At 45.7% G+C, this 26,507-nt stretch overlaps 1 protein-coding gene across 1 annotated transcript; it reads left to right on the top strand.

The window, feature by feature from the left end:
- Window positions 1-649: 649 nt before the first annotated feature.
- Window positions 650-25,501, top strand: rce1a (Ras converting CAAX endopeptidase 1a). The gene is made up of 8 exons (XM_043682679.2): window positions 650-805; window positions 7,634-7,736; window positions 11,187-11,270; window positions 13,846-13,924; window positions 19,183-19,350; window positions 21,549-21,620; window positions 23,856-23,918; window positions 24,895-25,501. Exons 1-8 carry the CDS (start codon window positions 684-686, stop codon window positions 25,122-25,124), a joined length of 921 nt encoding a protein of 306 aa, XP_043538614.1. The 5' UTR covers window positions 650-683; the 3' UTR covers window positions 25,125-25,501.
- The last annotated feature ends 1,006 nt before the right edge of the window (window positions 25,502-26,507 follow it).

Genomic DNA, 26,507 nt, shown 5'->3' with positions numbered 1-26,507 from the left:
TTGTACAAGACATTGTTTAGTCCACTTTTGGAATTGCACGCAATTCTGATCTCTCTCTATAGGAAGGATGTCGTGAAACTTGAAAGAGTTCAGAAATGATTTACAAGAATTTGCCAGGGTTGGAGGGTTTGAGCTATAGAGAAAGGCTGAATAGGCTGCGGCTATTTTCCCTGGAGTGTCGGAGGCTGAGAGATGACCTTATAGAGGTTTATAAAATCATGAGGGACATGGATAGGGTGAATAGCCAAGGTATTTTCCTTGGGGTGGGGGAGTCAAAAACTAGAGGGCATGGAAGGTGAGAGGGGAAATATTTAAAAGGGATCTGAGGGGCAATTTTTTCATGTTGGGGTGGGGGGGGGGGGGTGCATGTATGGAATGAGCTGCCAGAGGAAATGTTGGAGGCTGATACAATGACAACATTTAAAAGGCATCTGGATGGGTACATGGATAGGAAGGGTTTGGAGGGATAAGGGCCAAATGCTGGCAGGTGGGATTACATTAATTTAGCACATCTGGTCGGCATGGACGGGTTGGGACCGAATGGTCTGTTTCCGTGCTGTACAGTACAGCTCTGATGATTCTACGTTATTGCCGCGCTTCTGGGATTTATGAATGAATGGAGGCGGGAGCGTGACGTCTTAAACACGCGTCGCAGCGGAGGCACCTGCGCCGGATGTGCTGGCATGTCGATGATGGCGGATCTCGATGGCGGCGCTGAGCTGTGCTCCGTCTCCGTGGTCTCCTGCCTGCTGCTGGCTTGCAGCTACGTGGGGAGCCTGTACGTGTGGAGGAGCCAGTTGCCCAGGTAACTCCCCCATGTCGAAAGCGCGTCCCCCCGCCTCCACATCCCCTCACCGTCTCCCCGCGGTGGGCTACCCTTGCCGCGTGGTGGGGAGGTTGTTGCCAGGGCAACGCCGGGGTCTTCTCCCACTGCAATGCTGTGCATAGGAAGGCGAGAGAGGGAGAGCAACTTCATCTGTGCTTGCTAAGCATTTGTACAATTAGCATCCATGCAAAAAGAAAGTTGCAAAGAGTTTACATTCTTCTATCAATCGAATTTCTTTTTTGAGCGATAGGAATATAAAAATAAAAGCAGAAAATGTTGGAAAATCTCAGCGGGTCTGGCAGCAACTGTGAAGAGAGAAATCAGAGTTGGGTGCGTTGACACTTCCTCAGAAAGGGTCGTGTTAAAAACCAGTGGAAGAATTAAACTCCCGTTGGGGGGGAAAAAAAACCCAGCAAATTCACAGTGAATCTGGCAACATCTGAAGTGACGAGTCGCAACAAATCTATTATTTGACTGAACCGTAGTGAATAAAATCAGAAAGAAGTGTGGATGCTGTAAGTGGGGAAACAAAAACAGAAATTGCTGGAAAAGCTCAGCAGATCTGGCAGCATCTGCAGGGAAAGTCAGGAGTCACATGACACCAGGTTATAGTCACAGAATCATGGAATCCCCACAGTGTGGGTACAAGCCATTCGGCTCAATAAGTCCACACGGACCCTCTGAAGAGCATCCCACCCTATATTTTCTATGGCTAATGCACCTAACTTGCACATCCCTGAACACTAAGGTGAATTTAGCATAGCCAATCCAACTAATCTGCACATCTTTGGACTGTGAGAGGAAACCATAGCACCTGGCGGACACCCAAGCAGGCACAGGGAGCACGTGTAAACTCCAAACAGATAGTCGCCCAAGGATGGAATTGAACCTGGGTAGCTGGTGCTGTCAGGCAGCAGTGCTAACCACTGAGTCACCGTGCTGCCCCTTTGGAACACTGCTCCTTTGTCTTTCACCTAGTGAAGGGGCAGCACTCTGAAAGCTTGTGATTTCAAATAAACCTTTTGGACTATAACCTGGTGTCATGTGACTTCTGACTTTGTCCACCCCAGACCAACAGCCGCACCTACACATCTGTGGAGGGACAGCAGAGTTAATGTTTCTGGTTCAGTGACCCTCAGAACTCTGTTTGACCTGAAACGCTAACCCTGGTTTCTATCCAGAGAAGCAGCCAGACCTGCTGAGCTTTTCCAATAATTTCTGTTTTTGTATATGATCTTTAGGGCTTTTGACAGAATGGCTGTGGTGTGCCAGTTATGGGAGAATCTAGAATTAGTGGTCACTTTTTAACAATCAGGAGTTGCCCACTCAATTGATGAGGCAAAATGTTTTCTGATGGAGGGCCATGACTCCTTGGGAAGCTCTTCCTGAAAAAAAGTCATGGGAGTGGTGTCCTTGACTATTTTTAAGCAGAGGTGTGTAGATTCTTGATGAATTGCGTCACTCACAAGTATTCTTTGCTCCACCACCAATGCTAAGTAGCAGTAGTGTGTTCTGCATATAGGATGCACTGTGGAAATTCTCCTGAAGCAGCAGCTTCCAAATTCAGAACTGTTACCATCAAGCTTGTTGCAAAGGCAAGGGTCTTTCTCTACCACAATGCTGTGCAGAGCCGACCATACATAGGACCACTAAGTACCCTTCCAAGACATTCACCCTCCTGACTTGGAACTATATGCCATGTCTTAATCTTCACTGGATCTAAATTCTGGGTTCTGGATCAGAGGTGCTGGAAGAGCACAGCAATTCAGGCAGCATCCGACGAGCAGCAAAATCGACGTTTCAGGCAAAAGCCCTTCAACAGGAATAAAGGCAGAGAGCCTGAAGCGTGGAGAGATAAGCTAGAGGAGGGTGGGGTGGGGATAGAGTAGCATAGAGTACAATAGGTGAGTGGGGGAGGGGATGAAGGTGATAGGTCAGGGAAGAGAGGGTGGAGTGGATAGGTGGAAAAGGAGATAGGCAGGTAGGACAAGTCCGGACAGGTCAAGGGGACAGTGCGGGCTGGAAGTTTGAAACTAGGATGAGGTGGGGGAAGGGGAAATGAGGAAACTGTTGAAGTCCACATTGATGCCCTGGGGTTGAAGTGTTCCGAGGCGGAAGATGAGGCGTTCTTCCTCCAGGCGTCTGGTGGTGAGGGAGCGGCGGTGAAGGAGGCCCAGGACCTCCATGTCCTGGGCAGAATGGGAGGGGGAGTTGAAATGTTGGGCCACTGGGCGGTTTGGTTGATTGGTGCGGGTGTCTCAGAGATGTTCCCTAAAGCGCTCTGCTAGGAGGCGCCCAGTCTCCCCAATGTAGAGGAGACCGCATCGGGAGCAACGGATACAATAAATGATATTAGTGGATGTGCAGGTAAAACTTTGATGGATGTGGAAGGCTCCTTTAGGGCCTTGGATGGAGGTGAGGGAGGAGGTGTGGGCACAGGTTTTACAGTTCCTGCGGTGGCAGGGGAAAGTGCCAGGATGGGAGGGTGGGTCGTAGGGGGGCGTGGAACTGACCAGGTAGTCACGGAGGGAACGGTCTTTGCGGAAGGCGGAAAGGGGTGGGGAGGGAAATATATCCCTGGTGGTGGGGTCTTTTTGGAGGTGGCGGAAATGTCGGCGAATGATTTGGTTTTTGCGGAGGTTTGTAGGGTGGAAGGTGAGCACCGGGGGGTTCTGTCCTTGTTACGGTTGGAGGGGTGGGGTCTGAGGGCGGAGGTGCGGGATGTAGACAAGATGCGTTGGAGGGCGTCTTTAACCACGTGGGAAGGGAAATTGCGGTCTCTAAAGAAGGAGGCCATCTGGTGTGTTCTATGGTGGAACTGGTCCTCCTGGGAGCAGATACTGCGGAGGCGGAGGAATTGGGAATACGCGATGGCATTTTTGCAAGAGGTAGGGTGGGAAGAGGTGTAATCCAGGTAGCTGTGGGAGTCGGTGGGTTTGTAGAAGATGTCAGTGTCAAGTCGTTCGTCATTAATGGAGATGGAGAGGTCCAGGAAGAGGAGGGAGGTGTCAGAGATGGTCCAGGTAAATTTAAGGTCAGGGTGGAATGTGTTGGTGAAGTTGATGAATTGCTCAACCTCCTCGCGGGAGCACGAGGTGGCGCCAATGCAGTCATCAATGTAGCGGAGGAAGAGGTGGGGAGTGGTGCCGGTGCAATTACGGAAGATCAACTGTTCTACGTAGCCAACAAAGAGACAGACATAGCTGGGGCCCATACGTGTGCCCTAACTGCATTGTGGGTGTACCTACACCAAATGGACTGCAGTGGTTCAAGAACACAGTTCACCACCACCTTCACAGAGGCAACAAGAGTTCGGGAAAAAACTGCTGGCCCAGCCAGCAAAGTCCACATCCTGTGAATGAATTTTTTAAAAACCAAGTTGTGAAAGCTTATTAATAGACCTGAATGTTGATTTCAGGTTATGAACATATTAGCCATGACCTTATTGTAACTTCTTTTGTGTGTGCTGGGGTGGTTGCTTTCGTAGTTCAGGACTTGGTCTGTGTGAGTGGCTTTCCTGTATACCTTTGTGGTGAATTCTCCGGTTCAGTGTTCTCTGTACCATCACGTCTAGGAATGGGAGTTGGTTGTCCTTTTCTTCCTCTCTAGTGAATCGGATTCCTGTGAGTGTGGCGTTGATGATCCAGTCTGTGTTCTCTATTTCTGTGTTTTTAATGATTACAAAAGGTGTCATCCACATATCTGACCCAGAGTTTGGGTTGAATTTGCAGTAAGACTGTTTGTTCTAATCTTTGCATTACCGCTTCTGCTATGAGTCCAGAGATGGCTGAGCCCATGGGTGTGCCGTTGATTTGTTCAGGGACACCATCACACAAACCGGCTAAAGAACTACAACAGAAACTGAAACACCTGATCAGCGGATCCAGACACACTATACAATCAACACAGGAATTCTTGGACATCATCAGAAATACACACATAGACAAGGAAGAAACTATAGTCTCATTCGATGTAACGGCACTGTTCATCTCTATCGACAAAACCCTAGCCAGAGAAACAATAGCCAACCTGCTGGACATACAGAACAGACAACAGGACGGGGAACCTATCAACAAAGACGGCATACTCAAACTACTGGACCTGTGCCTCACAACACACTTCACATTCAACAACCAAATATATGAACAAATCAACGGCACACCATGGGCTCACCCATCTCTGGATTCATAGCAGAAGTGGTAATGCAAAAATAGAACAAACAGTCTTACCGCAAATTCAACCCAAACTCTGGGTCAGATATGTGGATGACACTTTTTGTAATAATTAAAAACACAGAAATAGAGAACACAGACCGGATCATCAACGCCACACTCACAGGAATCCGATTCACTAGAGAGGAAGAAAAGGACAACCAACTCCCATTCCTAGACGTGATGGTACAGAGAACACCAAACGGAGAATTCACCACAAAGGTATATAGGAAAGCCACACACACAGACCAAGTCCTGAACTACGAAAGCAACCACCCCAACACACACAAAAGAAGTTGCATCAAGACACTGTTCAAAAGGGCCACAACACACTGCAGTACACCAGAACTGCAAAAAGAGGAAGAAGAACACCTAAACAATGTATTCGCCAAAAACAGATACCCACGCAATTTCATCAACAGATGCCTAAGGGAAAGACAATGGAATGAGGACATGCCACAACCCAAAGGACTAGCCACACTACCATACATCAAGAGCATTTCCGAACTGACAGCCAGACTACTGCGACCACTAGGACTCATAACAGCACACAAACCAACAGCCACTCTCAGACAACAACTCACCAGGACGAAGGACCCGATACCCAGCATGAGCAAAACCAATGTAGTGTACAAAATCCCATGCAAGGACTGCACGAAACACTACACAGGACAAACAGGAAGACAGCTAACGATCCGCATCCATGAACACCAACTAGCCACGAAATGACACGACCAGCTATCCTCAGTAGCCACGCACGCAGGTGACAAGCAACATGAATTTGACTGGGACAACACTACTATTATAGGACAAGCCAAATAGAGATCAGTCAGGGAATTCCTAGAGGCATGGCACTCATCCACAGATTCAATCAATAAGCACATCGATCTGGACCCAATATACCGGCCACTGCAACGGACAGCTGGAACTGACAACCAGAAGCGACAGATTCAAACCACTACAAATGCCGGAGGAAAGATCATAGAAGCGCTTCACAGGAGGCTCCCAAGCAGTGAGGATGTCACCTAGACAGGGGACGAAAGGTCTGCAACACAAATTCCCAGCTCGGCGAACAGGACCACAACAACTATTTAGATAGACACCTCAAACACCATAGTGTACAAAGCTTTAGCCCAAGTGCTGGAAAATGGATTTAGAATGGATGGATGTTTGATGTGACCAGCATAGACACAAGGGCTGAAGGTCCTTTTTCTGTACTGTAAAAAGAACTATGACACCATGATTTTATTTTCTATCCTTTTGGTATACCACTCCTGGTTGTTTGTTTGACAAAGTAAAAGTTTCAGAGCCTGCCCTCTGACATGCAAACTGTGGTCAGTGACTGGGGGTTAGGTTGTCTGAGAGAGAATATCATGACATAGTTTGTTTTCCAAGATTGAAAAGACATAATTGTTGAGACAATCAGAATTGCAAACCCTAATGCAATTAAAAAAAACATTGCACAATGGCATGTGGTGGTTAGGTTAGCTGGTGCAAAATAAATTATCTAAGTAATACCAGACTTGTAAAATGAATTCCACCCTCTTCCGGGCAGAGCTTTGCAAGCCCATGATTATCGATAGATGTTTCTGGCTTTTGTGATTGAAACAGAAATATCTTAAGGATTCAGAGATTTAGCAATCTGTCTCTGTCCTTCAAACCAATAATGATTAGTATAATTGAACAAAGAACTGTGGATGCTAGAAATCTTAAAAGATATGCTATTGCAAGATTTGTTTGTTGATAATTTGTGCTCTTTGGAATATTCTGGAGTGGAGAAAATGAACTGGAGAAATTTAGGCTTCCTGTTTGGAACTGTTCCAATCGACTTCCTCTGACTGCAACCAAAATAGCACTCGACATCTGTGACTGTGGAACATTGTCTGTCCTTGAGCTGACTCCAGCCTTTGTGTAGAGGGCTAAATCTTCCTCATCCAGCAACCCTCGTCCATTCTCCACATCAGTACGTTGTCCTCACTTTCTTCTGACATTAACCATTCAATTGTAGCCAGGACTTCTCCAGCACTGGCTTCTGTTTGTGCACCTGCATTGCCAGACTGTCCAAGATCTCATGTCAGTCCCTACTTTTTCCTCATCTACATGCTGACCATTGCCCTAGCACCCCCCTGAAGTGGGTCACAAGATATCACAAAATCCCTACAGTGTGGAAGCAGGCCATTTGCCCATCACATCCACACTGACCCTCCAAAGAGAAACCCACCCAGACCCACAGCCCCCACTACCCTATCCTGCAATTCCCGTGGCTAATCCGCTGAGTCTATGCATCCCTGGACTCTAGCACAGCTAATCCACCTAACCTGCACATCTTTGAACTGTGGGGGGAAACCAGAGCACACAGAGGGAGCTCATGCAGACACAGGAAGAATGTGCAAGCTCCACATACACAGTCACCTGAAGGTGGAATTGAACCTAAGTCCCTGGTGCTGTGCGGCAGCAGTGCCAACCACTGAATCAACCTGCTGGCCCTCGTATATTGTGATTTTCAAAATGTTGTGTGTCTTCTGTACCTAGAATACAGATCCCTCCACAAAGTTGTTTTTGTCTGAACAAATTCCTTTTTTTTGCGTTTCACCAGGGATCATCCGACTGTGATTAAACGGCGGTTCACCAGCGTCCTGATCGTCTCGATGCTATCTCCATTGTGGGTCTGGACATGGCGGCAATACACAGGTTTCAAGGTACATCAGCCCTCTTATTGCCCTCGTGGTCTTGCATACCATCAGTGACTGGTGAATCAAATGCTGTTGAGACCTTGTGGCACCTCCAATTCAGCCCTCTTGAGCATTGCTGATTTCCATCATAGAGCTGTACAGCACAGAAACAGATCCTTTGGTCCAACTTGTCCATGTCGACCAGATATCCTAAATTAATCTAGTCCAATTAGCCAGCATTTCACTTCACCATTGGTAACTGTAACTTCAGCTGCCTGGACTTTAAGCTCTGTGTTCCCCTCATGAAACGTCTCTGCTACTCTCTCTCTTTCTCTCTCTCATAACTCTCGGACCGAGCCTCTGGGTAGCTTCCCCTAATGTCTACTTAACTGTCTTTGATAAAGTTTCCATTAAGTGGTTTGAGACTTCATACCATGTTAATTGCATCGTATACATGCAGGTAGTTGTTGATACTCTTTAATTGTCCATTTGAGTAAGGCACTTTGCAAGATTTCAAGCATCATGCACAGTGGCTCCAAAACAGACATCAGTCTGTCGGATTGAGTTGCTGATTTTTAGTTTGCAGTTGCTCTGTGCTCAGTAACATCGATGGGGTTCTTCAGTTATCCTACTCTCACGAAGAATGCAACTCGGAAAATCAGAGTTGACAGGTTTTATGGGCCAATGGGGAACCTGCTGTTTCCCATTGCAAGTGTAGCATCACAGAGTCAGCCTTAAATATCCCACTTTACTCCTGCATCCTGGTTATTATTGAGGAGCCAGAGCACCTTCAGAATTTCCAATTTTAGCATTCCAATATTTCATAGAATCACAGAGTCTCTATACATGGAAGCAGACCATTTGGCCCATTGAGTTCACACCGGCCCTCTGAAGAGCATCCCACCCAGACCCACTCCACCCCTATAACCCTGCATTTCCTATGGCTATTACACCTAGCCGACATATCCCTGGATAGAACGGGCAATTTAGCATGACCAATTCACCCTAACCTCCACATCCTCAGACTATGGGAGGAGCCTGGAACCGCAGAGCAAAGCCACACAGACACGCGGAGAACATGCAAACTCCAGACAGTCACCTAATGCTGGATCGAACCTGGATCCTTGACACTGAGAGGCAGCAGTGCTAGCCACTGTGCCACCCCCTGTTTGGATTCTAAGAAGTCACTTAACAGGATATTGCTTTTTTTTAAGCTAACATCTCGTGCTCTGCAGCTTCTGTGCCATTATACTAGCTTTGTCCTGCTCTGTTGGAATGCTAAATGTCTGTCTGATGTTTCAGTTGTGTGACTTGGCATTGATGAATGCCCTGGAGAAAAGCTCTTTCTTTTTAATGTTGTGTATTCTCTTAAAATTGTGCTTTATCCATGGAATCACAGACTTATAATGCTGCAGAAGGAGGCCATTCAGCCTATTGTTTCTGTATTGGTTCTCTGTATTTTAACTTGGTGCTATTTCCATGTAGCCCCACACACTGTTTCTATTTAAACAATCATCCACTGCCCTCAATTAAGCCTTAACCTCTGCCCAGTTAGTACATTCCATACACCAACCACTCGCTGTGTTCAAAGTTTTTTTTCCCCCACACCTCACGTATGCTTCTTTTGGAAAACACTTTAAAACGTGCTCTCTGGTTTCTCAATCCTTTTGCGAACACGAGCAGTTATTTCGTGTCCAGACCCTTTACAGTTTTGGAAACTTCAAACAAATCTTCTTTTCCAATCTTTCCTCATGACTGAAGTGTCTCCTCCCTGCAACCATTCTCCTATACCTCTTCTGCAATTTCTCCAGTGCATTCGCATTCGTCCCATAACGTTGTGCCCAGTTGCAATATCTCAGTTGAGGTCTAACCAGTGACTGCGGTAAGTTCTTCATAGCGTACCTGCTCTTGAATTCTGTGTCTCTGTTTCCAAAGCTCTGTTAACAGCTCTCTATATCTTCCCTGTTGTCTTTAATAACCTGTGTGCATATACATTCAAGTCTGCCTGCTCCTGCACACACTTTAGAATCGTGCCCTTTACTTTATATTGACTGTTCTTAGTACCAAAGTGTATCACTTCACACTTGACTGTATTGAATTTCATCTGCCCTCTCCACAAATGCCCTTTTAAATTTCTACATCGCACTTTACAATGCTCCCAAGTTAGGTTTCACCTGCAAACTTTGACGACATGTCCTGCACACCAAGATTTAGAATCATTTATAAAAACATCAGGAACTCCGCCGCAATCTTTGCTCCAGCCCCTAAAAGCACCCATTAACCATTATATTCTGTTACCTATCCCTCAGCCAATTGCGTTTCCTAAATTGCTGCTATTCCTTGACCAATGACTTTCCCCTCCTCCCAGATAATCAAACAAATTTTAGTGGCTGGTTCTCAGTGACCAAGCAAGCAGGCCCCATCTACTTTATTGCAATTCTAATGACACCAATGTACTGTGAGAGCTGAGGTACAAGCTTGATGGATCCATCTCTGGAACTGTTTCAAAACCCTGCAGTAGGGTGCTGTTTGGGTGAGGCTGGTTTTGAGCACAGGGTTCCTGAATAACACAGCACTTTTTTTATGTATCTTTATTGGACAAAACTTTTATGCTTTTACAAAAAAGAAAACCAGAAGTTATGAAAGTACAAAAATACATAAAGTAGAAATAATACCACATTATTATATTGCAGTATTATTAACAATAAACTACCTACCACTCTTTGGGATGCAATCGTCTTATATTAACTAAACCCAAGTTAAAATAAACTCAAATTAAATGAGATAGTATTAACTTAAATTACAATCCAATAAAATTAAATTACATTACTATGCACTATTACTCTACTCCACTCACCGCCCCTCCACCAAATCTCCCGTCCATGGGAGTAAAAGTTATTATACCCATGTTTATTAGGCCTCCTTCCCCCGGGGTCCCCGGACCAACATATACGGCCCTCGTGGCTATGTAAAGGCCCTAATCAGTACCGCCAATAGGTCCATGTCTATGTAACTTAGAAAAGGCCACGTCTAATAAAACTGCTCTGTTCCATGGTGCACATACTCATCAGATAATCTTGGGGGACATACTCCATCACAAGCCTGCGCCATGCCTCAAGATCTGGATGTTTCTCTGATATTCAGTTCATTAAAATGTTCTTCCTCGCACAGTGTGTAAGAATGTTAAATAATCTCTTCCCGTGCTCACCCAGTGAGGGCAGATTCGGTAGTCCCAAAACAAGGGTTAATGGATTCGCCTTAACTTCAATTTCCAGGATCCTCTCCAGCTCATTCACTATGGCACCCCAGTATCTGCGAATCTTGTAGCAGGACCAAAAGCAATGTGTGAGGGTGCCTATGCTGATTTTACATTTGGGACATTCCGGAGAAGATAACACAACACTCTTCGACATCGCGGTGCTTCATAAATGTAGCAGAAACTACTAGCGGATCTGACTGGTTGCATGTTTTGATTAGACAGGTCCATCGCTGCTGATGCTAATGGGGGTCCATCTGGAGGGGCTCTTTGCTGCTGCCTGCCTTCCACTCTTACTGACAATGGTGAGTGAACAAATGGAATAGGTAAAGTCTGAATGGTACTGTGGGAATGCAGGTTGACAGACTTTTCTGCGTCGCTAGAAGGTAAAGCAGTTCTTTTTATGTACTTATGCAGAGAAGTTATGTCTCTAGAATGTTGGCTAGATCAGATTTGAGTATTATATGCAGCCTCTTGTCTCCTTATTTTAGCAAGGATACTGAGGCATTGGAAGATGCAACAAAGACACACATAGATAATGACCAGAACTGAAGTTATTAGAAAGACTAAACAGTGTGGTATGCCTTCCTCAAAAAAGAGAAGGCCGATGGCTAACTGGATAAATATCTTTAACATTTGTCAAAGTTTTTGAAAGGGTCGGCATGGAGAAAATGTTTCCACTTCTGAAGGATATTGTGGAGGAGATCCACAATAAAGACATTGAGAGCAGAAAGTCCCATTTTCCAACCAAGTCATAGTGTTTTACAGTGCGGAAACAGGCCCTTCAGTCCAACTTGTCCATGCTGACTTGATATCCTAAACTGACCTAGTCCCATTTCCCAGCATTTGGCCCATATCCCTCTAAATCCTTCCTATTCACGTACCCATCCAGATGCCTTTTAAATGTTGTAATTGTACCCACCACCTTTAGCAATCCATTTCATACACGCACCACTCTCTGCGTGAAAAGGTTGCCCCTTTGGTCCCTTTTAAATCTTTCACTATTACCTGCTTTCTGATTGTTTCAAGAGCGCGTTACTCCAGAAGACTATCTTCAATGCGGGCAATTCACCCCTTTCCTGACTTCAGCTTCTATGCTCTTACAGAGTCGTAGAGTTGTACAGCATGGAAACAGACTCTTCAGTCCAACTTGTCCGTGCCAATCAGATATCCTAAATTAATCTAGTCCCATTTGCCAGCATTTGTCCCATATCCTTCCAAACCTTTCCTCTTCATGTACCCATCCAAAAGTTGTAACTGTATCTGCCTCCAATACTTCCTCTGACAGCTCATTCCATACAGGCACCCTTATCTGCATGGAAAAAGTTGCCCCTCAGCTCCTTTATAAATCTTTCCCCTCTCACCTTAAACCCATGCCCTCTCGTTATTGATTCCCCAACCCTGGGGGACAAAACCTTGTCTATTCACCCTATCCCCGCCCCTCATGATTTTATAAACCTCTATAAGGTCAGCCTCAACCTCCGATGCTCCAGGGAAAAAAGCCCCAGTCTATCCTGCCTCTCCCTGTATCTCAAACCCTCCAATCCCAGCAAGGTCCCTTTCTGAACCCTTTCAAGTTTCACAACATCTTTCCTATAGCAGGGAGAGCAAAATTGTATGCAATGTTCTAAAAGTGGCCTAGCTAATGTACTGTATAGCACAACATGACATCCCAACCCTACCCTCAGTGCCCTGACCAATGAAGGCAAACGTATCAAATGCCGCCTTCACCACTCTGTCTACCTGCGACTCCACTTTCAAGAAACAGCGCATCTGCACCCCTTGGTCTCTTTGTTTGGCAACACTACCCAGGCCTTATCATTAAGTGTACAAGTCCTGCCCTGGTTTGTCTTTCCAAAATGTAATACCTCACATTTATGTAAATTAAACTCATCTGCAACTCCTTGGCCCATCTGATTAAGGTCCCATTGTACTCTGATTACTGGTCACCTTCGCTGTCTACTACGCCTCCAATTTTGGTGTCATTTGCAAACTTACTAACCATACATCATACATCCACATCCAAATCGTTAATGTAGATGATGAAGAGCGGCGGACCCAGCACCGATCCTTGTGGCACACTGCTAGTCATCAGCCTCCAATCCGAAAAATAACCCTCCACCATTACCCTCTGGCTTCTATCTTCAAACCAATTTTGTAACCAATCAGCTAGCTCCCCCTGGATTTCATGTGATCTAACTTTGCTCATCTACGATGTGGAACTTTGTCAAACACCTTGCTGAAATCCATATTGTTGAATGGCAAGACAGAATTCTTGCTAGGGAGTTGCGAGAGTGCCATTTACATCCAGTAGCATGCTTTAACACCTTGTTATATCATCTTGCCTCATTTTGATATACGATTTCCCATTCTCCCACTCGCCAGATAGAAACCAGACATCGATAATTCCCGACAAAGTCTGTGAGGGTACCTGGTGACTTCAGCTTTCTCTTACAGCCTTCCATCTTGTATACCAAGTCCCAGTATCTTAGGGCATGCTGTATGGGCAGCGACTGCATACTCCCTTGTCCATTAACACCTCTAGGTCTCTGTTGGCAAAGTGATCTGTGGATTTCCTTCAGTCTGTCACGTCCTGAGTGATTGACAGGAACTGTGAAGGGCAGTTGCACATTGCCAGTGCTTGTCCAGGTGCTCAGCTGGGTTTCGAAGGTGGCGAGTGTGCCAGGATTCCCGTGAAGTCAAAGTCATGGCTCGTACCTCTGGCTGTGGCAATTCTGAAAATTTGACAAATAGGTGTGTACTGCATTGGGAAGATAAACAGGCCAGGGCTGACTTAAAGATACCCTCCTGGAGCTCACCAACTTTGTCACATAAGCCAAATTCTGGTAGCACTCAGCCCTATTTCTGTGTGTCTGGCAGGTGCTGTTCTTTGGGCCATTGATACAGCTGGTCATGGACTATCCTTGGGATTTCCTCGAAGGGATGAAGATGATTCTAGGTAAGCTTGTGCATTTAGTGCCTAGATAAGATAGGATTGTAGGAGTTTAATAATAGTGAATCTGGCATGAAGCATGATAACTCATGTTCTGTGGGATTTTCATCTTCAAACAGTCCAGTATTCTGTCCCCTTCCCCCTCAATGTACCAGGTGCTATAGTCCTGTAGAGTCATAGAACCATACCACACGGAAACAGACTCTTCGGTCTAACCAGTCCATGCCGACTGTAATCCCAAACTAAACTAGTCCCACCTACCAGTGCTTGACCCAATTCCCTCCAAACATTTCTTAATCATGTACCTATTTAAATGACTTTTATCATTGTAACTGTACCTGCATCCACCACTTCCTTAGGAAACTCATTCCACACATGAACCACTTTGTTAAAATAAAATTGTGCCTTGTGTCCTTTTCAAATCTTTCTTTTCTCATTTTAAAAATATGCTCCCGATTCTTGAAGTTCCTCCACTCTAGGGAAAAGATACCTGCCATTCACTTTATCTATACCCCACATGATCTTATAAACCGCTATACCTCTAACGTCCTTCGCTCCAGTGAAAAAAAAGGTCCCGGCCTATTCGGCCTCTCCTAATAAGTCAAACCTTCCACTCCCAGCAACATCTTGCTAACTCATTTCTTCTCCAACTAAGTAATATCCTTCCTATAACAGGGCGACCAGAGCTGGACACAGTATTCCAGAAGGGGCCTCATTAACATCCCGTTGAATCTCTACATAACATCCCAACTCCTACATTTAAAAGTCTGAGCAATGAAGGCAAACATGCAAAATGCTTTCTTCACCATCCTATCTAGATGTGATGCAAACTTCAAGGAATTACATACCCAAACCCCATGGTCCCTCTGTTCTAAACATTACCCAAGGCCCTACTTTTAATTTTATATGTCATGCCCTTGTTTCTTTTAGATTAGATTCCCTACAGTGCGGAAACAGGCCCTTTGGCCCAACAAATCCACATCGACCCTCCCAAGAGTAACCCTCCCAAGAGTAACCCACCCAGACACATTTCCCTCTGACTAAAGCACCTAGCACTCTGGGCAATTTAGCATGGCCAATTCACCTGACCTGCACATCTTTGGACTGTGGGAGGAAATCGGAGCACCCAGAGGAAACCCACGCAGACACGGGGAGAATGTGCAAACTCCACACAGACAGTCACCCAAGGCTGAGAATCGAACCTGGGACCCTGGTGCTGTGAGGCAGCAGTGCTATCCACTGAGCCACCGTGCTGCCCAAAATTTTGTTTTACCAAAATGCAATACCTTACAGTTATCCAAATTAATCCACTCCTTTGTAGTTGGGAATCAAATGCAAGCTATTTTGACCATTTAAAGGATGCATTGACAGGAACCAGAGAGTGAAATAGCTACTTGTTTCTTTGTCAGGGTTTAGGAGATTGGATGTTGTGGTGGCCGAAAGAGAATTATAGGCTCCAGATAAAGGAAGCTGGCTAACCTTTATTGGTCACACATTGGCTTTTCAGCTGTCAGACCTGTGATCCAGTCAAGCTCAGACTGAATTCTACCCCGTCAACTGCTGAACTTCCCTCCGCCAACCCCAGTGAAAACAAAATCAACCATTCTTTTGTTGCACAGGGGAATCTTGCAAAAGTCTGCAGTTCCCTTCACGTGCAGGAGTAGAAGATTGGGCTGCCAACTCTAGTGGGACTTATTCCTGGAGGTTTCATTGCTCATCACACTGCCTTCAACCACCATGCTCTGCGCTTACCCTGACATTGGTCGCCCCTGCATCTCCTGGCTTATGGGGAAACAAACAGATCCCAGGGATGATTCTTGACTGTCAGTCTGTAGTGATTGTAACAAGGTCAGCTAGCATAGAATATGAGTTCCCTGATTGGGGCTGTTAATCTGGTCCAATCAGGGAGCCCTGGCTGACAGATGAAAAGGGGAGTGTCAAAAAATAAGCACTACCGCAGTAAGGCGGTAGTGTGGGGGTAAAAAAAGGGGGGAAAAAGAAAAAACAACAAACAAGTGTCAGACATCTTGTTCACTCCGAGAGCTTGCTCTGAGGGAGCTGGACCAGTGTCAAGGACTCTCCCTTGTTTGTACAAAGAACAATTGGTAAATAAACAGGAGTGTCAGACCTCCTGTCACGCCGAGTGCTGGCTGTGAGGGAGCTGGATCAAAAACAAATAAAAAGGGGAGTGTCAGAGATACTGCCACTGATAGCTGACTCTGAAGAGGCAGTACTAAAGTAAAGGACTATTCACGTGTAAGTAAAAGGGTGACTTAGTGATGGAATGCTGGCCTCTCTGGAGTTTTATTTTACAGTCAAGCAGGTATTTATTATCTCCCTTATCTCTGACATTTCATCGATTAACGTATTCAAGGAAAATTAAAACCGAATGCACAGTATTTTTTGTTGTTAATTTCTGCTTGGTTATATTTGCAGCAACATCCTGGATGTGAAACTTTAGCCCCAGGACATAATCCTGGAGGATTGACAACCTTAAGTCAAAGTATTTCATTGGTCACGCATTTCCCTAAAGACATTCATGTAGATGTGAGAAGGTGCGACATAAATGAGGTTATTCCTTTCACCTAAAGTGAAGGCAGAGTACTGTGGATGCTGAAGATCGGAAATGAAAAACGAAAGTGCTGGATAACCTTAGCCAGTCTGGCAGCATCCGTGGAGAGTTAACATTTCGACTCTGGTATAAGTCTCCGTTAGAATCCGGTATCTTGAATTGGCAAGCCACAGGAAGGTCAGAGCCATGCTTGTGGACTGAGCAGGACTGTCCTGCAAAGTCAACAAAGGTGACCAGCAATTTACACGTGCTACTTTTGATCTACGTCTGTGTTCGTTGTTCACAATGCAGTCTCCTGTGCACTGGGGAGACCAGACGTAGACTGGTTGCTTATCTTCAGTTCCAAAGAAAAATCGTACTGAACCCGAAACGGTAATTCTGTTTCTGTCTCCACAGATGCTACCAGACCTGCTGAGTTTCTCCAAAACTTTAGTTTTATTTCTTTGTTTCACCCGTGTGGCTCCTTCCAGTTTTACCTTACCTCTGCACGTAAGCTTCTCAACCTTCATGACTTCTTGGACTGTGGGCCCCATCTCTTCCTTTCAGATTGCTTTTCAAAGAGATGATTCTGGATTAGCTGATCTTTTCATCCCAGAGCAAGGTGGTGCTGTGGTAAAGCTGGTGAGGGCACCTATGGGGAACGTCACAGCATTAAAGCATTCCTTAAATTCTAGCAGGTGTGGAGAAAAGGGCTGGGGAAGGGGTTACGGCTAAGCCCTTTCAGACAGCCAGCACACCTACCACAAGCCACATATCACCCCCTGACAGTAATCCTTTCCACTTGCTTATCACTAGTTCCCTCAAGTTAAAGATCATTCTTTGTGCAAAGATCTTGCCCAGTCTCAAATTTACTTTTATAATGGCCATATACTGTGTTGAACTTTCCTAATTTAACAGTTTAGCTCAAAGTGTCAACTTGCACCAAGTACTAGAAATTCTCAAACCAACACATTGCTGCCAACAGATCTACCTCTGTTGTAAATTGGCTGCTGCATTTCCTAATTTGCACCAGTGATTACACCTCAAGTGTTTCATTGACTTCTAATTGCTTTGGAGCATCCTAATCTCTTGAAAGGTGTGACATAAATACTAGTTCTTTTTCTGGATGCCTTGAGATGCTGACCCTCCATCACCTTTGTATGAAGATGAAAAAGCAAAGTTTCTTCAGTCTTTTGTCCGGACCCTGCTGATTTTTTTTTAGATTTGATTTAGGTTTTATTGTCATGTGTACTCAAGTACGGGTTACAAGAATACAGTGAAAAGTGTGCAATGTCGCCACACATGACACCATTTTAGGTACAAAGTAACTCGATACAAAATCTTAGTTTTAGAAGTATAAAAAAAAAGAAATAAATTCTAACAAGTTCAGCATTACAGTTTTCTTAGTATAAAAGTAAAAGAAAATTTCAAATGTTACAATCCTTTCTTAAGCCAAGGTCCTGCAAATACTTTGATCTCCAGCGTCTGCAGACCTCACTTTCTCCTGCAAATACTTCAAACTGCGTTTTTACCAGCCCAGTCTCTGCCAAGACTGCCACTGTCACCATGACCGAGTTCTAAAGACTAAAGAACTAAAAAAAAAGAAAGGAAAAAGAATGAGCAAAGAAGAGATAAAAGCAGAGGGAGCAGGCAGTCTCCGGTGAGGAGCACTACTCTGCCGCCATCTTGCTCAGAAGTCTTCTCGAGCCAGTGCTCCTCACGATACTTTCTGTACCTTGGTAGCAAGGACAATCAAGATGTGATTGTAATGTCCGTCGAGGACAAAGTAGCCCCTTGTTTAGGAACCTGGTACACAGTGACAGTATGCTGAGTGCAAGAAGTAGGAGAAAGTGAGGACTGCAGATCAGAGTCAAGAGTGTAGCACTGGAAAAGCACAGCAGGTCAGGCAGCATCTGAGGGGCAGGAGAATCGAGGTTTCAGGCATAAGGGCTTATGCCCGAAACATTGATTCTCCTGCTCCTCGGATGCTGCCTGACCTGCTGTGCTTTTCCAGCACTACACTCTTGACACTGAGTGCAAGAAGTGCTGGGGCAACCCAGCAAGGCCGCTTCGATGCTACCTCATAAACTTGTATTGTCTTTCAACATGATAGACAATACAAGAGCATATCCATGAGAACAACAGTTCAAGTTCCCCTCTATGTTTTGCACCATCCTAATTTTGGAAACATATTGGACTCTGCTTCACTGTCACTGGTTAAAACCTCTGAACTCCCCACCTAATAGTTTTGTGGGACATCTTCACCACATAGTTTGCACCATCCAAGAAGGCAGTTCACCATCACTGCTAACTTTTCCAGTCATGCTCACGTCCCTTCAATGAATTTGTTAAAAAGAAAAGTCCTTGTCTAATGCTTTGTGGATCTTTCCTCATTCAGAGAATAGTTAAATAGATGAGGGAAATGTGTTCATCTGTCCCTGACAGGTAACATGATGTGGAGGTGCCAGTGTGGACGACATGGGAAATGTCAGAAGTGGCACAACACCAGGTTAGAGTCCAACTGGTTTATTTGAAATCACAATCTTTTGGAGCGCTGCCACTTCATCAGGTGACAAAGGAGCAGCGGTCCAAAAGCTTGTAATTCCAAATAAACCTGATATCACGTGACTTCTGACAATTTAACATGTTTCTGCTGTCTGTGTTCACTGTGAGAGATCAGGCTCTCGTAATCTCGCTGTTGTTTCTTTCCTAGATCCACAGTTTTGGGTGCAGTGCGTGGCAGACATGCGTTGGATGAGGAATCAGGTGGTGGCTCCCCTGACGGAAGAGCTGGTGTTCCGGGCGTGTATGCTGCCAATGCTGGTACCTTGCACTGGCCTTAGCCGTGCCATTGTCACCTGCCCGCTTTTCTTTGGAGTTGGTGAGTGAGTTTGACCGGGTGAGTGCGATGTTACCTTCAGGGGAGTAGGGGAAGTTGGGAACATGTGAGGGGCAAACATCCAGCCTTGGACGATTTCTGAAGTGATGTGCTTACTAGTTTTTGGCTCCGGGTTCAATTCTGAAAGGAGCCACAGTTTGCTCTTACCCTGATATCCATTTGTTCGTGACTGGAGGACATTCAACATTGATTAATAATTGTGTATCAGAATAGCCCTGGTTCACTTTCTTCATGTCAGTTGCTTGTAGCAGGCTATGTTTTGAAATAAATTAGATTAGATTACATTGGATTAGATTACATTAGTGTGTGGAAACAGGCCCTTCGGCCCAACAAGTCCACACCGACCCGCCGTAGCGCAACCCACCCATACCACTACATTTACGCCTTACCTAACACTACGGGCAATTTAGCATGGCCAATTCACCTTACCCTGCACATCTTTGGACTGTGGGAGGAAACCGGAGCACCCGGAGGAAACCCACGCAGACACGGGGAGAACGTGCAAACTCCACACAGTCAGTCGCCTGAGGCGGGAATTGAACCCGGGTCTCTGGCGCTGTGAGGCAACAGTGCTAACCACTGTGCCGCTTATGCAGAGAGCCACTGGTATATGAGGTGTCTTGCTGCAAGACGTGGATAAGGTAGAAACTTGCATCCTTTCAGACGAAAAAAAAACAAGTGAGCAAATATCTGAATGTAGATGATTAAGGCAGTAAGTGGAAATTGATGTAACATTTAGATTAGATTACATTGGATTAGATTACATTAGTGTGTGGAAACAGGCCCTTCGGCCCAACAAGTCCACACCGACCCGCCGTAGCGCAACCCGCCCATACCCCTACATTTACGCCTTACCTAACACTACGGGCAATTTAGCATGGCCAATTCACCTTACCCTGCACATCTTTGGACTGTGGGCGGCACGGTGGCACAGTGGTTAGCACTGTTGTCTCGCAGCGCCGGGTTCAATTCCCGCCTCAGGCGACTGACTGTGTGGAGTTTGCACGTTCTCCCCGTGTCTGCGTGGGGTTTCCTCCGGGTGCTCCGGTTTCCTCCCACAGTCCAAAGATGTGCAGGGCCAGGTGAATTGGCTGTGCTAAATTGTCCCATAGTGTTAGGTATGGGGTAAATGTAGGGGTAGGGGTATGGGTGGGTTCGCTTCGGCGGGTCGGCGTGGACTTGTTGGGCCGAAGGGCCTGTTTCCACACTGTAATGTAATGTAATCTAATCTAAAAAAAAAATTTATGTCTCTATTAATTGGAGATGGCTATGCAGTAAGTTTGGTGTACAACCTTAGGCCAGCACTCCAGGTGATTTGTCACGTCACCGAGCAAGTAAGTATTTCGTGATTTAGAACATACTGACTTTGGTTTCACTATATTAACGGTGCTATACAAACCAATGTGCTTCATAGGAACATAAGCAGCAAAGCTTAACCAAGCCAAAGAATAGACTTGGTTACTAAAACGTATGGTCAAAGGCCACGTCTTTAGGAGAATTTTAAAGTAGGGAGAGGGAATTGGACAGGTTTAGGGAGGAAATTCCAGAGCATGGGGCCTAAACATCTGAAAGCACGGCCATTAGCAATGTGGTGGAGAGAGTGAATACGCCCAAAAGGCCAAAGTCAAGGGGGAAGGCCCTTTTCAAAAGGTTTTAAACCTGGAAGGAGTTAGAAGTAGAGTAGCATCTTAACGTGGATGAGAGTTTTAAAAGTGTTCCAGGGACTAGGTCACCGAGCACAGTGGTACTGGATGAATGGGACTCCGGTAAATGTTAGAATAGAGTGATGTAAGTCACCTCCCCACCACAACGCCCAGATCCCCCTCCAGCACAGTCTAACAGCTCAGCCAGAAAGAGAGTGAAAAGTTAATGCACGTAGACCAGGAAAGTCCCCAGTTTGACCATCAGTCCTGGGTTTCCTGATCTCAGTCGGAGATACGGTCAGGGCCGTGATGTCTCTTTGTCAGGGGAGGAATAGACCTGCCCTCCCATGAGATTCCTGCTGATGTTTATTAACTGTGAGCACTGGCTTCCTTCTGCCATCCACACAACAGCAGCTAAAGGACAGGCTCTTCAAAAATGCCTTGGGAGCTGAGGTGTAGCTCAGAGAGACTTGCTGACAAGGAGAGAACATTTTTATTTTTATAACAAATTTTGGTTTCCTTCCCCCCCCCCCGCAGCTCATTTTCACCACGTGATCGAGCTCCTGAAGTTCAAGCAAGGAACCGTCGCAGGAATCTTCCTCTCAGCAGGTACGAAGACATTGCCAGCGGAAGGGAGAAGGGTTTGGATAAAACCTTTGGTTAAGGTGATGGTGGGAGTGTGTATAGTGGAGCTGGGCACATGCTCCTTCGGTCATGAGATGTGGCCACCACTGACCAGGCCAACCCTTGCTGCCCATCTGAATGCTAACTCACTTCAGAGGACAGTCAGGAGACAACCACATTACCATGGGTCTGGAGTCGTGCGTAGTTCGGACTGGGTAAGACTGGCAGATTTCCCTCCATAAAGGAAATCCGTGAGCCAGATGGGTTTCTACAACAGTTGATGGTTGTTGTGGTCGCTGTTACGGAGACTCACTTTCAATCCCAGATTTGTTAGTGGGATTTAAATGCCACCAGCTGTCACGCTGGGATTTGAACCCATATCTCCAGAGCATTAGCCTCATCTGCAAATAATGGTCCAATGATTTTTACCACTGCGTCACCATCTTCCTCAATATTGCTGAGAGCATGTGATAGGGGTAGGCATACCATTCAGGGCAGCCTTGACTTTGGTTGATGATGTAAAGTGGATGATATTGAATCGGGTGCCTGTTGTATATTTCTGCCACTGAGGCTTTCTTAACAGTAACAGCTCAATGGATGAAATCACATTATAGAATCCCATTGAATCCCTATAGTGTGGAAGCAGACCGTTTGGCCCACTGAGACCACACTGACCCTCCGAAGAGCATCCCACCCCTCTACCCTATCCTCATAATCCCTCATTTCCCATGGCTATCCCACCTAGGCTACACATTCTTGGACACTCTGCAATTTAGCATGGCCAGTCCACCTAACCTGCTCATCTTTGGACCATGGGAGGAAACTGGAGCACCCGGAGAAAACTCACACAGACACAGGGAGACCATGCAAACTCCTCATAGACAGTCGCCAAGGATGAACTTAAATGTTGGTCCATGGCACAGTGCTAACCACTGAGCCACCATGCTGCCCATATATTGATGATATTCCACTGGGATTTTTAAAAGGTACCAGCCTATTATTTTAATTGGATTAACAAGGTTGACATGGTCGGGATGGTTCCTCTTGAGAGTGAGTCCAGAACAAAGGGGACACAGTTTTAAAATTAGGGGCTGCCTTTTCAGGATAAAGATGAGGACAATTTTATTCTCTGAGGGTTGTGCAACTTGAGAACTCTACCACCTCCAAAGAAGCAGGGTCATTCAGTAGTTTTTCAGATGGTTGTGGATAGGTTCTTGTTAGTTAAGGGAAACTAAGGTTATTGGTGGGGAAGATGGGAATGTGGGATTTGAAACACAAATAGATCAGCCGTGATCCTCTTGAATGGTGGAGCAAGCTCAAGTGCTTGAACTTCTGTTCCTAATTTGCATATTTGTAGCAGATTGAGTAAATTGCCAGAAAGTTGTTTTCAATTCATTTTTGAGATGTGTGTGTGTCACTGGCTGGCCAACATTTATTAGCCGTCCCTAGTTGCCCCCTTGAGGAGGTGGGGGTGATCTGCCTTGAACCACTGCAGTCCACTTGCTGTGGGTTGACCCACAATGCCCTCGGGGAGGGAGTTTTTGGATTGTGACCCAGCAACACTGAATGCCGATATATTTCCAAGTCAGGATAGGGAGTGGTTTGGAGGGGAACTTGAAGGTGGTGGTGTTCCCATGTATCTGCTGCACTTGTCCTTCTAGATGGAAGTGGTCGTGGATTTGGAAGGTGCTGCCTGAGGAACTCTGGTGAATTTCTGCAATGCATCTTGGGGATAGTACACACTGCAGCTACTGAGTGTCAGTTGTGGGGGAAGTAGATGCTAGTGGATGTGGCGTCAATCAAGTGGGCTGCTTTGTCCCTGATGGTGAAAGGCTTTTTGAGTACTGATGGGACTTAGATTTATCCACTGGATTAGATAATCTCCATCCCAGAGTGCTGAAAAATGTGGCTGCAGGGATGGTATAGTATTGGTGACCATCTATCAAATTCAGCATGCTGTGGAAATGTTCCTGTCGATCGGAAGTTGGCAAATCTAACGTGCTATTTAGGAAAGGACGGAGATAGAAAACAAAAGGCTACAAATCTGTCAACCTAAAATCCATCAGAGACAAAAAGCTATAGTCCGTAATAAATGATGCAATAATAAGATAGTTTAATGCAAGGTAGATTTGCAACATGGATAGGGCAGTTTAAAAAAAAGACTTAATTTTTTATTTAATTAATGCAAATGTGTTTATTTTTCTTTTTCCCCCTTCCCAGTTTTCCAGTTTTCTTACACTGCAGTGTTTGGAGCATACACCGCATTTATTTTCATCAGAACAGGTCAGTGTATATTACCATTAACACTTAGCACACATCGCTGCCTCCTTTCTGCCTCTCCACTTGTGTTTGAACCAAACTCATCTGACTCCAACTCATTCCTTCCCGGAGACTGGGAACTGTAGAGCTCTTCGGTTTCCTCTCCTTTCTGTCCCATCCGTAATCTTCATGCCTGCTGGTTCCTCAGTTTATTTTCCATCGGCATGTTTTTGTCTTCCGTCGGAGTAATGCGTGTGGTTTAGAAAAATGAATTGATCACCGGGATTCAGTATGAGCAGCTTCTCACAGATAAATGCAGCACCAAAGTAGTCAGGCTCAGTAGACAGGGGTTGAATTGCAAGTTGTATTGTGTGAGAGAAAGCACCCAGTCTTGTTCCTTCACTATCTCCATCACCGAGAAAACAGGTGCTTGACAGATAGAAAGAATTGGTGAGTCACCTCCCTCAGACTGTCCAGTGTGTCATGATTTTTGAACTCCTCCAGATACCCTGATTTGACCACAGCAGTGAATTCCCCTCCCAGACGGTACACCATTGTCTAATGGTTTATCTCCAAGCAGTTGGGCAGCTAAGTGGAGATAGAGAACATGGCCCTCACTCCTCCTCCCACAAGGCTTTTGTTCCTGGTGTGGCTTTAGCAGATGGGTTGTCCCGACTCTGAAATAGTTTTGGAATCCAGAAGGTTCAGAATGCAAACATGTAGCCATCTTTGATGGTACTCCCAGGTTATTGGTATGTGACTTCAGTCTTTTGTTCTTTTAGAAAAGAAACTAAGTATTCTCAGCAGGGGAAATTTATTTTTGGTATAAAGTTTGGTTTCCCAACAGATCAGTTTCAGCAGAAGGGCCTGAGGAGTACCTGCATGCGGTCTGCTAGTATGTCCTCATATGCTCAGTGCCAGGAAGGAGCTCCTCTGAAGTTGAGGCTCCTTGGTGAACAAGTCATCTTTCCATTGTTGTGACATGCTGTTTATTTTCTAGGTCATCTGATTGGTCCAGTGCTGTGCCACTCATTTTGCAACTACATGGGATTCCCAGCGATTGGTGCTGCCCTTGAGCACCCTCAGAAACTCACCATCTTTTTCTTCTATGTACTGGGAGTCATCCTCTTCTTGCTGTTGCTGTTCCCCATGACGGACCCCTCCTTCTATGGGAGCCTTGCTATTTGCCACTTGACCAAGCCAGACACCAGCACTTCGATCTGCACTTGACCCCAGCTGCGGACCTGTCTGTTGCATCTTTTTTCTCTCTCGCTCTCTCTCTTTCTATTCTCTCTAGCTCTCTAACATTCAGGGAACTCTCCGTCCAGGAGCTGGCAAGTGGATTGGGAAACGTCTCAGGAATTTGGGAGTCTTGTTTGCGAATCCGGAATGGATGGAAGAGGGGAAGGAATACCAAAAAGAAAACAGTACTTGAAATGAGGTGTTTTAGGAGTTTCCCTTCTCGGCTACGAGGGGAAAGAGCAGAATTCCTCCGTTTTGGTACATTTTAATACCCAATCACCTCCCCCTCCCCCTTGAAACTGATGCCTAATGAGACAAACTGTTTATTGAGAGGAGTTGGCCACTGCCCCCCCCCCCCCCCCCCCCCCCCCCCCGACGCAACCCCACTCAGACCACATCACATTTCAGAACTCCAGGCTTCCGGCCGGTACTCTGCCCACACCATTGTTTCAAAATCTTGCTAGTTTACTGGTCACTTCTTGACCTAACTGTTGGAAAGAGAAGTCCCATTGTAATCACTTCCTGCCATTTACTCACTGCAAGCCTATAACACTACATGACCAAGTCTCCACAAGTCAGGATTCGCTGTTGCTCAGACCACAACTTGTGTGTGTGTGTGTATAATGTGGAACGTTACAATTTTCTGGAATTTTGGCCTGCTTGTTGATGGGTTGTGATGTGCTTTTTGGACCTGTTTTAAATGTTTTATATTGACAGCTTGACTTGTGCTGGGTCTTTGCCTGATAGCCACCTTAAGGAGTCTGCTCCTTGAGACCAGCCGAGTGAAGGAGGAGGAGTACTTTTCGTTCCCCTCTCTTGATAAAGTCAGGTAGTTGTTCTGAGGGGGTGGGGATCCCTTTCCGTAGTGAGGTTTAAAGCAAGTATTGGAATTGAATTCTGATGGACTGAGCCGAATAGCCCTCACCCTCAGTTATTGAAGAATTTGGGGATATCACTGAATTCTGACCATTGCTGTTTTGTGGGACCCTACTTTGTTCTTTCCATTTACATCAGGAATGTACCAGCCCTTGTTTGTATCACTGTGGCTCATGTAGGCTTGAGCCTTTGGATGCCTTTGAGGAAGGGCAGGAAGGTGGGGGTTTGATGCAGGGTCAGACAGCTTACAATTTAAATCTGTGCTTGCATTAATTTGCAAGTTGCTGATGTGACAATGTTCTAATTTTTTTTTTTAGATTAGATTACCTACAGTGTGGAAACAGGCCCTTCGGCCCAACAAGTCCACACCGACCCGCCGAAGCGTAACCCACCCAGACCCATTCTCCTACATTTACCCCTTACCTAACACTACGGGCAATTTAGCGTGGCCAATTCACCTGACCCTGCACATTTTTGGATTGTGGGAGGAAACCG

Source organism: Chiloscyllium plagiosum, unplaced genomic scaffold (assembly GCF_037043375.1).
Source record: "Chiloscyllium plagiosum isolate Xiang-an unplaced genomic scaffold, Cpla_swu_hap1 HiC_scaffold_46, whole genome shotgun sequence".
Taxonomy (NCBI): Eukaryota; Metazoa; Chordata; class Chondrichthyes; order Orectolobiformes; family Hemiscylliidae; genus Chiloscyllium; species Chiloscyllium plagiosum.
The sequence above is the reverse complement of the archived record's forward strand: the minus strand, read 5'-3'. Positions and strand labels throughout refer to the sequence as shown.